This window comes from Bombus affinis, chromosome 5 (assembly GCF_024516045.1).
Source record: "Bombus affinis isolate iyBomAffi1 chromosome 5, iyBomAffi1.2, whole genome shotgun sequence".
Classification (NCBI taxonomy): Eukaryota; Metazoa; Arthropoda; class Insecta; order Hymenoptera; family Apidae; genus Bombus; species Bombus affinis.
This window is the reverse complement of record NC_066348.1, coordinates 9,121,488-9,136,386: the sequence shown is the minus strand read 5'-3', so window position 1 is coordinate 9,136,386 and position 14,899 is coordinate 9,121,488. Positions and strand designations below refer to the sequence as shown.

The 14,899-nt window shown below is 32.1% G+C and overlaps 1 protein-coding gene across 2 annotated transcripts in view; it reads right to left on the bottom strand.

Annotated features, from left to right (window-relative positions):
• The window catches only part of LOC126916111 (cholesterol transporter ABCA5-like), a 35,392-nt gene that overhangs the window by 13,818 nt on the left and 6,675 nt on the right, over window positions 1-14,899 (bottom strand). For both annotated transcript variants that reach the window (XM_050721514.1, XM_050721515.1), the window contains exons 2-4: window positions 9,536-9,704; window positions 7,388-7,685; window positions 2,533-2,654 (exon numbers count right to left, since the gene is read on the bottom strand). In XM_050721514.1, coding sequence (XP_050577471.1) covers window positions 2,533-2,625 — 93 coding nt within the window. In that variant the 5' untranslated portion in view covers window positions 2,626-2,654; window positions 7,388-7,685; window positions 9,536-9,704. The remainder of the gene's footprint in view (window positions 1-2,532; window positions 2,655-7,387; window positions 7,686-9,535; window positions 9,705-14,899) is intronic.

The window sequence follows — 14,899 nt, the reverse complement described above, 5'->3', positions numbered from 1 at the left end:
TTATCTTTCTCTCTCAAAGAATCCGCTGGTAAAGTGCAACGAAACTCTCCAAAATTCTCCTATAATCCAATATCTCTACCACCCACAGTTCTCCCAGCAATAAATTCTCCCTAACCCCTACCATCATAATACCATATTTCCTTTCTACAAACAATATCCTCTTCATCCAACCACCATTTACATTCTCAAAAAAGCTTATTCCACCGCATAAAGCAATCAGTAGAAATAATATACTCTTTCCCCTTTCTGTTGCAATTGGCCAAGCAAATGACGAAACCACTCGGATGAGTAGGTTTATTTTGAGAACTTGAGATCATGCGATGCTTCAATATTTTAGCGTTACCCTTAGTCACGTGAGTCAATGAAACGAAGTGGACACTGCGCTTTGTTCTGATCTATTGTTCAAAAGCGATGGAGGAAGATTCAGAAAAAATATCGATAAAAACAGAAAATTTTATACTTTTCTCCTTTTCGTCTATTTTGTAGGCGTCCACGGAGACCCTTGGCTTAGTTGGCACAAAGTTAACGCAAAAACACTAAATGAAACGAATTGGCAATACGCCCTCCCCCGTTGGCAAACGTGGACGTCCACGGGACGCAGTCACTTCGTCGCCGTCCATGGAAACTATCCGCGCATCTTTCTCTCGATTGTGGCCAGTGAATTCGGATTGCAGCTTTACTGGCATCCAACATTTCCTCTCTTTTCCTTCTACCTCCCTCCGTCTTCTGGTTCTTCTTCTATCGCATATTCGATTTATCCCCTAGCAATGCTATTCATCGAATCCGCCGATCCGTTCACGTACAAATCTTCTTCGTTTTTTAATTAGCTTCCCCAGGTACTGTTTCCAAAAATTGTTTGGATGGCAAATAAATGATCATTTCAAATGTTGAAATTATCAATTTGAATTTATGTCCAGTCTACAAATGTTATGTTGATTTTTATGTTAGTTCTCCATGCATAACAAGCATATTTTCATATTTTGGGCAATCTGTTGGGCAAACTGTTCACGCCAAGTTCTTTTTATCTGTTCTAGACTTTCGAACAATCTGAAAAAATTCTGGGGTATTTATGGAAGTTTCTACTATATTATATAGTCCATTTTTAATTGAAACGTTTGAAGGTTTCTTCGAGAAAATTAGAATTTTGGTTAGAAGAAATGCACGTATGAAGTTTTATAAACGGTTCAGGTGGTCTGTATTAAAGGGTTGAAGTTGAAATTCTTAATAAGTTTCATTTTATTTAATTATCGTGATATTTGATCTTTTCTTCTGCGAGTTCCGTATTAATAGAACGTCCTCTTTCGGGTATGGTCGTGTATTACGCTATTCGTCAAAACTTCTGTGTTGACTTATTAAGATAAAGGGCAGATCGAAGACAAGAGAGGAAAGGCAAACCTAAATATAGCTTGTTAGAGGTAGAGAAAATCGATTTATACATAAAATAAGTATTCGTATCTATACTTAGCCCTGGCCTCCCAACGCGAACCACTATTCGATTAAGACGCCTTGTGCCATAAAATAGTTAAGACGATCGCATAAAAATCCTATGAAACCGCGATCGTGTATTCCTTTTGCATGATTGTTCGAGTCAGGTTGCCCGTCCTTCGATAATCAGTGAAATATTAGCGCATAGTTAACGCAATGTATGTCGACACGTTCAATGCAAACTTGAAGGGTTCCATAGAAACTTTAAAATGAGGTCAAACAGCTGCACAACGATATTTAATTACACAAAAATAGCAATTTCAATGAATGATTTGCGGTTTTGTCGTTTCTATCCTGAGATATTTGACTGAATATTCGCCATAAATTAATGGCAATTCACATTGCATATTATAAATTGCGATACAATTAAGTCTATAGAGAAAATTATATTATGTATATAAATTTTGATAAGATTGATTCCATAGCGATCTTAATGAAAGTTCCATAAAGAATTTGATAAATAAAACTTGAAAAATAAAGCAATAGCATAAATGATTCACAATCAAATACTCTAGCAAATATACAGTAATTCATGAAAGTATTTGTATTAGTATTTTTATAAGTATAATATGTGCGTTACACAAGACTTTTCAATTTCATTAGCAGAGTAACGAGACATCACGATTACATGATCATGATATCATGATTACAATGATAGAATTTCAAACCAATGTGGAAATATACAGGGTAAGTCATCTAACTCCACTACTTGAATTACTTAGAAACTGTTGATCATATGAAAAGATCTTTCAAGTTGTATAGTATCAATGGCTAGTTTACAATAAATATCCCGTAATAATATTTGTTTCAAATATTACCAATGTGATCATGATTCATACATTATGCAAGATCTTTTGTGTAGTATACATAATATATTTAAAAAATCTTATCAAGTATTTTTCAAATATTTTCATGACCCACTATATAAGAGGGAAGAAACATTGTATTGTACATATTTTGTTCAGTTTCAAGGATCGCTCATCATAAAGGATGTTAAACCTTGTTAAATCAATTTTCTAAGCGTTAATTGCTTTATAATTAACGTACCGCTGTAGTCTTCCGCTTTTCGCGCTTCTTCAACAGGATATTCCTCACGAGCATCGCTCGCAGCTGAGACAAGTAGACCCCGCACATGTCCATTCTGCGAGATATACTTGTCCTTCTGATTTCTGCAACAGAAACGAGAAACAAATGAATCGGTTTTGAAAGAGAAGAACATATGGGTCTGTTTAAACTAATTAACACAACACCTTGGTTCAAGTGTGCTTTAGTTTATCTTAATGATATTTGTAGTACTGTACTACGATCCTGTCAACACTCGTGTCTCTATTTAAATCTTACGATTTTATTCAAACATCTAAAACATGCTACTTTCCTTAGATTTTTTTTATTCTATTATAATTTCCATTCCATTGATCATTCCTTATTAACGACCTCTTTAATCATAAATCAATTCATCCGATTCCCTGATCCAATCAAACGTCTTTAAATCTTCCATGCTCTCCTTAATTCGAACAAATCCTATCAGAACACAATCGTCTTTCCGTGCCCTATTACAACGTTACCGATGCCCCTAATTACTAGATCGTGGATCTTTATGCGTTTATACCAAGTATAAACACATGAGAATAGATAAAAATAAATAATTTGAAATACATGAAATACTTATTACAATATTTAGAATGTAAGACACTTCTCACATAAATTTCACTTTTTCATCAATATTTCTAAAAATATGAATTTACATATATTATCTATTAGTTACTAGAATCAATAAAATAGGATCGATAACAACTGTTCAAGATAGTGCAGACAAACAAAATATTTGTTTAAAACACGTGATAGGTTCTAGCCATTAACTGGAACAGGATATTTTCTGAGGAGTCGCTATGCTTATTTTTAGCTAAAGGTTTTTGGAATTTATCTGAATACAACTGTATTACCATATTTTATTAATGATGTAGTTCTAATCTTTGATAACTCAAGGAACGTAACGCAACATATTATACCTGCTTAAGAATAACAGAATAGAACTGTTGTATATAAAACTTCTGAATATGAAACCTATACCTTTCCTCGTTTTTTAAATAAACACAATTTAAACGTTGCAATTTGCCTTCTTACTGCTGCAAATTCTTCCAATATATAATTTCCTCCATCTATTATCATAAAAAATTTACTGCATTTTTTCAAATCATGAAAACATATCGCAACAGAGAATGAAAGTAATAATCTAAGTGAACGGGGATGATAGTTTTATAGTGATTAAATCCAACTACTCAAAACCTTGATTTAAATCACTATGATTATTAGTCGTGTTAAAAGAGATATCATAGAATATTTGGCTATTAGAAAAGCGAATCGTGACTCAAAAAAGATTAGGAAATTATAGTTCTCGACTCGAGGGGATCCATATTCCGTGGTATCGGGCGAACCAACCGCGGGAAAGATTCTTATTGATTAACATCCAGCAGTGGCGGTTTGGCCGATGATTGGCCCCCGACCGTGACGAGAGTTTTCACTTCGACGTTAGAGCTCTTTGTTGGAAAGTCGTCTGCCTGTGCCACATACACGTAAGTTATACAGATACAGCTGCGATGTGGTCGATAATTCGTCGTTTGCACTATTTAAGCGTTCGCGCGTGTAAGAGCGAGCAATATGCCACCGAATATGTCAAGGTCTTCGTTATAGTTCCTATACATATTATTGACCTATGAAAAAAAAAAAAAAAAAAAGAAAATATGGTTCGTTAGTCGATAAGAATATGTAGGAAGAACCGGAAGTAAAAGGTGTAACTGCAATAACTAGGTACATATGTGGGATCGGGAATAGAAGATATGGATATGGAATATGAATCTTGGAAATCTATCTCTGATGAAAGTCGTGAATTTAAACGCGTGATTTATTTGGTGATTATCATCGGTGCTTCGTCCGCGCATTTGATGATGGATGATAAAATATTCGTACGCAGTTGGTAATCTTGCAGATATATTATTACGTCTTCAATGCAGGAATCAAAGGCGTAAAAACCAAGTATTGTAAATGTATTATAAGTATATATTATATTCTATCTTATAATAGAAAATTCATTTATATTAGAATGCCTTTATATCATATTTCTTTCATGCATTATAAAATGTTAATGAAAATTGGATAATAAGCGTTTAGAAGATGTAAGTTTAGGCATCAATCCCATAAAAAAAACTCACCTAGTTTTCAAAATCATTATTTGAGGCTTGTTGCACGAATTATAAACAATTTAATTTTGCGTCAATAGATATATGCTGGTAGTAAGGTATATCAACGAATCGGTTGATAAACCTTTGCCTCTATTATATTTATACAATACATTTTTCTTATTTTATAATGTCATTCTGCGACATATAGTCTATTACGTATATTAAACCTTTCTTTATTAAGAAGTTCAATTTCAACACTGACTTTAATTCCAAATTACAAGACTATGAATTATTAAATACATACTTTCAGTGTTTCATATTTAATATAATGACATTTCAATATTTCAATGTTAGCGTGTATATATATATATATATATATATATATATATGGAAATATCATTAGAGAAGAGGTTGATAATATTAGAGCATAATTTAATCGTATAAAATAAGGGACACATAAGTACCAGGATCTTTTTGTGATTGGAGCAAATTTATAAAATCGTAAATATAATGTAATTTAATTGAACGTCTTTTCAAATTACTCTTTTTTAAAGCATTACTGTCTACACTCTTGTTGGACATCTCAGGGTTTAACAAAATCGTACAACTTCCCCCACGCGAAGCATTGACTACGTGGATGGTCGAGAATATTCTCCACGATCTATCTATTATCGCTCTTTGGGCAGAGAAAGTTAGTGTTAATGATGTTTGAACTAGTTTGTACGTAGTCTCTACATAAAAATGAATTAAATCTGGAAATTGATGGACAGTGACGACTAGAAATTTGGACAAATCAGTTTCATAGAGTTCGAAAAAACGAATTAATAAAAATTATTTTCGCTATTAAATATTCAGTGGATTGATTTTTACAAAGATACAAATATCTCTGCGTGTTTCGGGAATAGTATTAAATTATTCTTTTCGGTGGCAGTTTTTACCGAAAAATAACTGATATTTTAGTATTAAAAACATCATGATTTCTACCAGATAAACAAACTTTAAAATATCTACGTAGATATCAAGTTTTGCCATCTGGCTAGAAAAATCATGTACAAATAACGCCACCATGTTGTACATAAAGTAACGAGAAAAAGATGGCAATTTGCAAGATCGCATATGATACAATTATAATTAATGCGCAACGATAATCAACGATGCAAACAGCCGATAAGAAATTCTTCGTGCATTCTTTTCTCTATCATCGCATCACAACGCGGCTGTTACGTAACACTGACTTCATTCTACGTGCAAATCGAGCTTCCGGTCTTATCAAAGAACTCTTCTTTATTGTAGTCGGGAACTTCTTTATGCAAAGATAAGTAACAACTTTTTAAATCTTCAAACATAGGCTTATTGTTATAAATCAAGATCCAAGCGAAATAAATCGAGACCAGCGCATCATCAAATTTTTATGCAAATGTATGTTCATATGGATACAACTAAAGAAATAGAATTTAAGTAAAGACGCGTTTTACCTATTAAACATCATAATGGTAATTCTATTCTAGTTATTAAAATACAAGATATTATTAATACTTTGTAACTCTTACGAACTTTATCACTATTATCGAACGAAACTGAATTATTTAAAAAGAGATTTGAAAATAATATATTAAAGGATAAGAATTAAATTGAAAAAATAGATACCTGAAATTACGATTGCACTTTCCCACTCTCTTTATCTAAGAAATATTTTAAATAATTTTGTGAGTCGTGTCTCGTGCTACGAGCTACGAATAACTGACGACTAGTTGTTTAAGTAACTATTAAGTAACTATACAGCTGTCAAACGTTTACATTAATAACAAACAAAAAGCTTCGATACGTGGCAATAACACCGATAACCAAGCAGTTAGAATCTAATTTAACCGATAGATAACGAAACGGTAACACGTTCATCGTCAAACCATCGCAAAAATCAATATTCCCTTTCTTTACACTTGTTTGCGTAACAAAAGACCTGTTTTTTCACGGCCGAACATTGCCATGGCATCGATAGCAATTTTTGTGCCACTTTCAGAACTGTATTTTTAGATCCTTTTCGCTCTACAAAGCTAACTACAAAATCAAAAACATTCTTAAAAATCCTGCTATAAAATATTGCTAAATGCTGCTAAATATTGGGATAAAAGATTACAATTCTTCTAATATTCTTTCTGATTCTTCTAATTATCCATCGATTTAAGACGTCACCTAACATTAGATTATCAATTCCCACAAAGAAGATCTAAGAGATAGATGTCTAGAAGAAATTATCAAATTAACCATAGTATTAAATTATTATTAACCATATTATTAACCATAAGTATTTAATTATAATAATTAGAATTTTCACCTGTAATAGTCATTGTATATTGAATCACAATCTGAATACTGCTATTTCCAAAAAAAGACCCAATAAACGTTGCAAGTTTTACTAAGAATTCGACCATTTCATTTGTTACGACTTAATGAGATTTCGATCGTAAAGCACATAAAAATCCAAATCTCGATCGCTATAGAGTATCTTAAAAAAGAAACCATTGACTTTATCCGTTAACAACACCCTACTCGATAATAAAAGAATGAGGTCGTTCAATATCTTTCTACCAACAAGGAACAAATAAAAATCCCGAAAAACAGAAAGAAGAGATTAATCCCACGTAGCCGACTGACTGACGCAACAAATGAAAAAGCAAACAAAGAGAAGAGAAGAATTAGTTTGTTGGGGGCGTGGAACTTACGTGAATCACGTGCTGCTGGACAGTTGTATCGAAAAGGGCGACTCTAATCGGCCGTACCCTCTCCCTGATCGAAATTAGCAGAGTAGTCGATGTAGTCAGAGGTAGCAGTGTCGTGGCCGTTTCTACCGTACCCGATTCCGATCGATCGTGACTCGTGAGCGGACGTACTACAAGCTGCGACAACGGCATCGCGATGAACGACGACGGTGCAATCGGTGCATCGCCGGTATACGTTTGTAATGCCGCTGCTCCTGGCCATCCTCGTCCCCGTCACCGATTATCCGTGATTTTCCCTTCGCTGTAATTCAATAAATACCTTGGGTTTATAATTGCACTAATAAGATAGATAATAAATGACGGAACGAACGGATGAATGAAACGTAACGGGGAAAATATTTGAAGATAAGTTTAGTTGTAGTTTTGTTTTATCTCTGTAAACTATGTAAAACCAAGTACAATTTCTAGGCCGTCAGACTGAAACAATTAAATACATACATGATTTTACTGATAACTACTTGCAGTTGGAATTCAACAAGGTGGTCTTCATCGTAGAAGTATAGTTTCGAAATCGATAAAATTATAAGAGATATAACGGTAGGCTAAGGCCCACTGTTCGCGAAGTGACGCTTCGTAGACGCGTGTTAGAAGCATTGATGCTAACAGTACGTTTCCATGCAACGGTCATTGTAAAGTAATGTGCATCCGTTCACGAAATAGCAGCGAACTGTTTTCGTCATGATGACTGGCGTTAACATCGTCAGTAACGAGGCGTACGTTGCAGCTATAAGTGACATATAAGATATCTAATATCTAATATGAAGTGATACATAGGATGAAAACTTGTTCCTCGTCGCTCGGTATTTTAATATTTTAACAACTAAATGTATCTTAATATACGCTTCGTAGATTGAACACCGTCGTAGACGTATCGTTACGTCTAATAGACTATGCCTAAGCCGAAACTGTTTCACTTTGGAGCAACACGGTGGATGAACGTTGCTTTCATCCTCGTCTCCATCCAGGGATGAAAGTTCCTCCAGAATGGAACAGTGTAGATTCGGTTTTACGCTTCTGTGAAGCGGCGCTTTATGGACAATGGGCCTATGGTCCAATCCTAACTGGATTCGATCCTCTTACTAGTAAATTTCAGATTTTTATAGAAGTTTATACTTTAAAAAGTGAAACTGAAATAGAAGTTCGTCTTATGTATCTATTATGAGACTATAAGGAGTAATATTCCATTTTTAATATTTTATATATTTTTTTTTATTATATGTATGCATTCTGTGCATTGTCGTATATTTAAATTTCGCATAATTGCACGAAAATCCGCAGTCGACTACTTGGTATATCCTAAAATAGTTCCTCTTCATCGGCATGTTATACGATATACCTGCTTAGAGTTTAGGCTATGGTTAACGTAGATGCGTGTTCTGCCGAATTAAATATCTGAAAAGTGATGTAACTACTCGTATAAGAATCTATATACATCTATATACACATTTGGTGGATGATTCAAACGTGCCAATTCATCAGAAAATGCATCGACTGTATCCATTTTCGAATTAAAAATCAATCATTTAGTATATGGCTACATTTTATAAATTCTTGTGCAAATTGAATAAAATATCTTGTACACTGGTCAATAATCTTTACAGACCTCGATTTTCTCGCAGTTTGCGGTTTTCTATATATATAACAACATCACAAATAAAGTGCAGTTTCCTATGAATTTTTATACAATATTATTAAAAAAGTAGAATCTCGGTAGGAAATTGTTTAATTTACTAAGCATTATAGAAGACGTTGTATACTTTGAATATTTTATATATTTTTTCATATTATGTGTGTTCTATGCAATTTTTCACTATCAAATTTCCTATGAATGCACAAAAATACGCAGTCTAATCACGAGATGAGAAAAAATTGGTGGTAATGGATTGGTTCTTAATTTTTTCCTTAATGTTACGATACACACAAAATAAGTTTATAAAATATGCGTATAGACTTATCTATGATAACTATGAACACATTGAACTAGTTTTTCTTTTTTCATTGGACAATGAATCGTCGAACTAGATATCTTGTTTATAAAATCTTCAAGAATGCCGATTATATCTGACGATAAAAGTGAAAGGTAACACTCACGTTTGGCTACGATAAAATCAATCCAATCCTCAGGCGACGAACACAATTCGATGAGGAAGCGAGTCGGGGGCCAAGGGGTCGACGTGTTTCGGGATGGACTCTTAGTCCTTCCGGTTTGCTCCATCCATGTGGGCTACGTTCGATTGGAACCAAGGGGTTTGTCTTTCATCTACCAACAAATAACAACGAAAAGGCTCTTTTACTTACTCGTTATGGCTCGTATCAAAGAACGAAGAAGCTTTGTTCCGCGTCGAAGGACTTAATGGCCGAAGGAAAGTAATTTCGCGAAAGATTGAAGTCGACTTTCGATACATAGACATCGTGTAAATGCTGCAAGGCGAAGAAGAGATATGATACGACGGAATAAGCTAATAAAGAAAGGAGAATTTCAATTTCTAGTAGAATGTTTTAATTACGCGACATCTTTCGCCGATGGTAAAAATCCCTCGTCGACCTTTTACGCGGATGTTTAATATCACAAACAATTAAGAACCGATTTACCAAAGGATGTTACGTCGATTATTTTTTAAATAATGGATGCTACGATAGAGGAAGAGGAAACGCACGTGGTACCAGGCTTATTGAGAAAGCACTGCAGATGGTGTGACACCTGGTGAGATCATCGTCGATTCATCATTGGAATAATATGGATGCAGTGATCGTGCATTTTACGTTTAAACCTTGGCAAACCTCTTTTATGTTTGACTCTTAATACGATATAATTATTGAATTCAATGAAATCATTTGCACACATCATATCTTATATTAGTTTTATGCGCATTTTCATGAAATGGAATTCACAAATTTTGAAACTTCCTGTATTAAAGGTGGAGATAATCAATTCATATATTTAGTTAAAAAATTTCTAACATTTTTTATTTAATCTCACTAGTATTTAATTAACATTTCATTAATATTTTAACATCATCTTTATTATTAACATTTAATCATTATATATTAGTATATTAAAATATGAACAATACAACTGAAAATTGTCAATATAATTTCTTTTATTCTTTAAAATATTGTTAAAATACAATTAGAAACAGGGGGAAAATAATCCACGGATGTCACGTACACATTCAACAAAAAGTCAGCACACGAAACACGCCACATTTCCTTCGTCCCTGAAACTTGATTCATTCTGTTGAATTGTGCGGAAACGCGAGACTCTAATTGTCTTGATTCGGTATGTTATATCTTCAGCAAACCGTATTTCGCCAGGAATTCTCTTAAAGTACTTCCTCCGTGAAAATATAAAAGATACCAGAAATAAAAAATCTGATGGAAAAATGAAGAAACAAAGTCGAAGAAGCTTCACAAATTTAACAAATATTAATCTTTATATCGGTGTCGACTTTTATATTCCGTGAAAATACGTGAAACTTCCCACTTTATTATTTTTAATAATAACAGCCTGCATTGTTTATGGAAAATAACGAAAGAAAATTTCATGTAAATTTAGTTGCATAAATTTGTTATTGAAACATTATAAATATTAAAATTTAAAAGTTAAAAAAGCATAATATATTTCTAGAATTCGAACACTGAAGAAATAATTATCAATATATGGATAATATTTATTAAAAACTTAATTCTACAGTAGAACTTATAGCGAATTGAATTTCTTTTCTTCCTCCTTTAATTTCTATAGTAGATTAAAAATAAATTACTTTCCTTAGAATAATATCGTATAAGTATTTCTTTCAATTTAATGAAAAAGTATTTTTCTTCCGTTTTTCAATTGCTCTGACTAAAATATTTAATAAGATCTCTTTCTCTAATAGCTTCATTTCCTTGAGATTTCATTTTCTTTCCATCACTTCTTCATCGACCTATTCTTACACACTATCATATCGATAGCCAGTCTAATATCATTTCATTCCTTATACTTCGCTGTGAAACTACATACAATTTCTGAACTCATATTTATATCATAGTTTCTTCCTATTTTTAGAAATAAGACGCAGTCACAAGGTTAACAAAAATTCATTAAAAAATTACTCTATTACAAGGTATCCCATTTCTGTCGATACTTACAAATGTAGACAAAGTAGAGAAGCAGAAAATCGAAAACTCTGTAATTGCAGCCACCGATACCTTTACCTTACCGGTATTTTCTTTTACGTCTTATTTCTTTCAAATTGAATTCATTACGCATATTGTTATAACAGTATTATGCAGAGAAATAAAATATAATTAGTGAATTAATTTCTTTAGAGGAAGATTGTAAAAATGTAGCTACAAAGAAAATGAAAAAGACTTTGCTTGTATTTCGTGATCATAATCATGATCTAAATAATTAGATTTGAAAATGAAACGTTTAGGTTGGTTAGATTAACGCTTCGGTTATAGTTAGAATGATTGAGTGTGGTCGTCACAATCTTTCGCCATGAATCGTGACTTGTTTTACCAACAACGACATCGACACTCGTGTAGATACCTCATTTTATTATTCTACTTAAGTTTCGAACTCTAACTTGAGATTTAATCAATACACGAAGGCAACACTTTTCTAAGATTCTTATTCAAATCTAGTTCATGAATGCCGATCATTGTTTGTAATCTAAATTTACATAACTCCAATTGTCATTGCATTTCAATTTCACTCTTCAATTCAGAATCACAATACTCACGACATTACGTGTATTATTCATAATACATAATGCATAAAATATCGCTGTTCTCATATCATTAAATAAATATACTATATAGATTCTTTAATCCAAAAACCTTTGATTATTTTTAAAAAAATTCTCGTAGTATTCTTATCGTGAATTCCATAATACAAATATTACTTGACAAAATTTTTATATTACTATATAATAAAACTTTTTCCAATTTCGTTTGTTTGACGTATTTTTTTAAAAGCTTTGTTTTATTACTAAAACAAGAAATCAGTCGGAGAGGCATGAGAAACTAATATACTTTTTATTATTAAAAAAAGCGTCACATTTTTACATTTTTCCTTATTTCATAAAAACAAGTAGAAATGTAATATTTTCCAATATAATTGATTCACTTAAAATTTAAAATTTTCCAAAAAGATTGAGATAGGTCAGGTTAGATTTCAACAGTATTTAAACATGTTTAAATAAACAGAAACACTCCCATCGTTTAGAAAATTGTTGATCTTAATCTATTCTTTTTGGTAAATTTTGAATATTACGTGAATTAAACCTAAAAGATATTATATTTTTTAAATCTGTCCTTATTTCGTTAGTTAAATTGTTAAAATTTGAAAATTAAAAATTAAACAGTATAATAACTCATCAAATTCTTTCATTATAAAATCTTCAACTATTTAAAAAAATTTCAATTAATTTCCTTTTGTTGCAAATTTTCTAATAAAAATATTACTGTCAGAAAATTCCCATATTTTTCATTCAACAGAACAATACTATTTCTTTGACGATGGCGAAGTAATCAACAAAGAGTGCGTTTGAAATTCATAAATTCCTCAGCGTCTACGTTAACTGTATGACGCAGAAGTTCATCTCTCCGTGGTGCGGAATACAGGGCAGAATTTGTCAAAATTACATTCTTACCGGAAAACCTTGGTTGTTTATGGTGGTGACATGTCGCATGATGAAATGAATAATGAAACATGGCACGATCTGATGGAAGAAAACTCGACCACACACTAGCATTTATATCTGAATTACAATTATTTATATCTACGTTCGTTTGTTATTTAAGCAATTGAGAATACGTGTACTTACAAGCAAACGAAAAATACGCAAACACGCATCAAAGAAAGAAAAGAATCCAATATTCCTATGAATTTGACATAACGCAGAAATTTTTCTAAATACTATTTTATTTTTTTATTTTTTTATTTTTCTAAATACTACAAATTAAAATTGATATACTATTATCGTACGAGTAACGAAGTATTATTTAATTTTATTTTTTGAAAATTTTTTCCCTTGTGTTATTTCTCTTTATCTAATTTCTCAATTATCTTTTACCATATGATAGCTAAATATATCTGGACAATTACCTTAGCTTTTAAAAGAAAGTAATCTATTTTAATATCTGAAAATAATAAAAGATAGAAATAAGCTTCTGATACGTAATTATTAATAAATATCAGACTTGTAATTAAAAAATATATTTATATCTCTTTACAATATTTTACCACAAATACAACAAATATAAAGTAAAAACACTTCTCTAGATTTAAAACTATTAATATAGACATCATTCATGTAAATAACCCCAAATAAATAACCCCACAATTCCATACGCGCAATATCACATCTTTCAATTTACTTATCCTAGCCTATCGCAAACCTAACCCTCTTTGTATCAATTTTCATACGACCTATTTTCTTAGATGTTCAGCTATTTTATTACTGTTTATTCCTGGAAATTCGTTTCATTCTTACTTACGCTATTTACATATATAAAATGAAAAAACTTACCATGTCACGATATCGAATTTGTATGCTCACTTTAAGAAATGCCCGACGAGATGCCCCTAATCGTGTAACTCCGCGTCGGAGAGCACGACGCAAGACTTTTAACGAAGTGGATTTCCCGCGCGTATCCTACCGGATGTAGACACTTGCCGGCGTATAAATAATAAATACGAAATGCACGGGAGACTCTGGCTAGACGAGCAGGGTCTTCACCCCACGACATCGAGGGTTGTCGAGGTAAGGAACGAGCCAGACCAGACAAACCGACGCCATAACGACGTCTGTCGACCAACGCCGAATACAATATAACTGTAATTGCTCGAATTACGTGGCAGTAGCGTTACGATTGTTAATTATTAAGTGTCCACTAATTACTAGTATTTCCTTTCTATTACATAAAGCCGATATAAGTAGATACTATAGTTTCGAATTTTACATTGAGGTTATGAATGCGAATTATAGAGGGCATTGACTAATGGAAAATTTATGTTAGAGCTTTTAGAATTTCTTTTCTTTTGTAGAATTTTTTTATGATAAAAATATCGTTATTAAATTGAAGAAATTGAATTCGTTTAATATATACATATGCCTAATGTACTTTAATTACAATTAATGTAATGTACATATAATTTATGTTAAATTGTTTTTTATTGCTTTTTAGAATGCTTCAACAGCATCCTTTAAGATCCATTTTTGAAAATACACAATTTTTAAAGAATTTTAATGAAGATATATTATACATACGCATACATTAAATATATGTATATTTTGTCTAAAATTGTTTAAAAATTAAAAAATCGTTTAATTTCAGATCGTACAATTTCAAACTTTAAATAGTTAAAAGAAGTTTGACATTAATAAAACATTTTTAAAAGAAAAGAAAATGATGAAGTTTAAATCATCCAATCTTTTCCTTGTCAATATCTCTTTCTCCCACTCG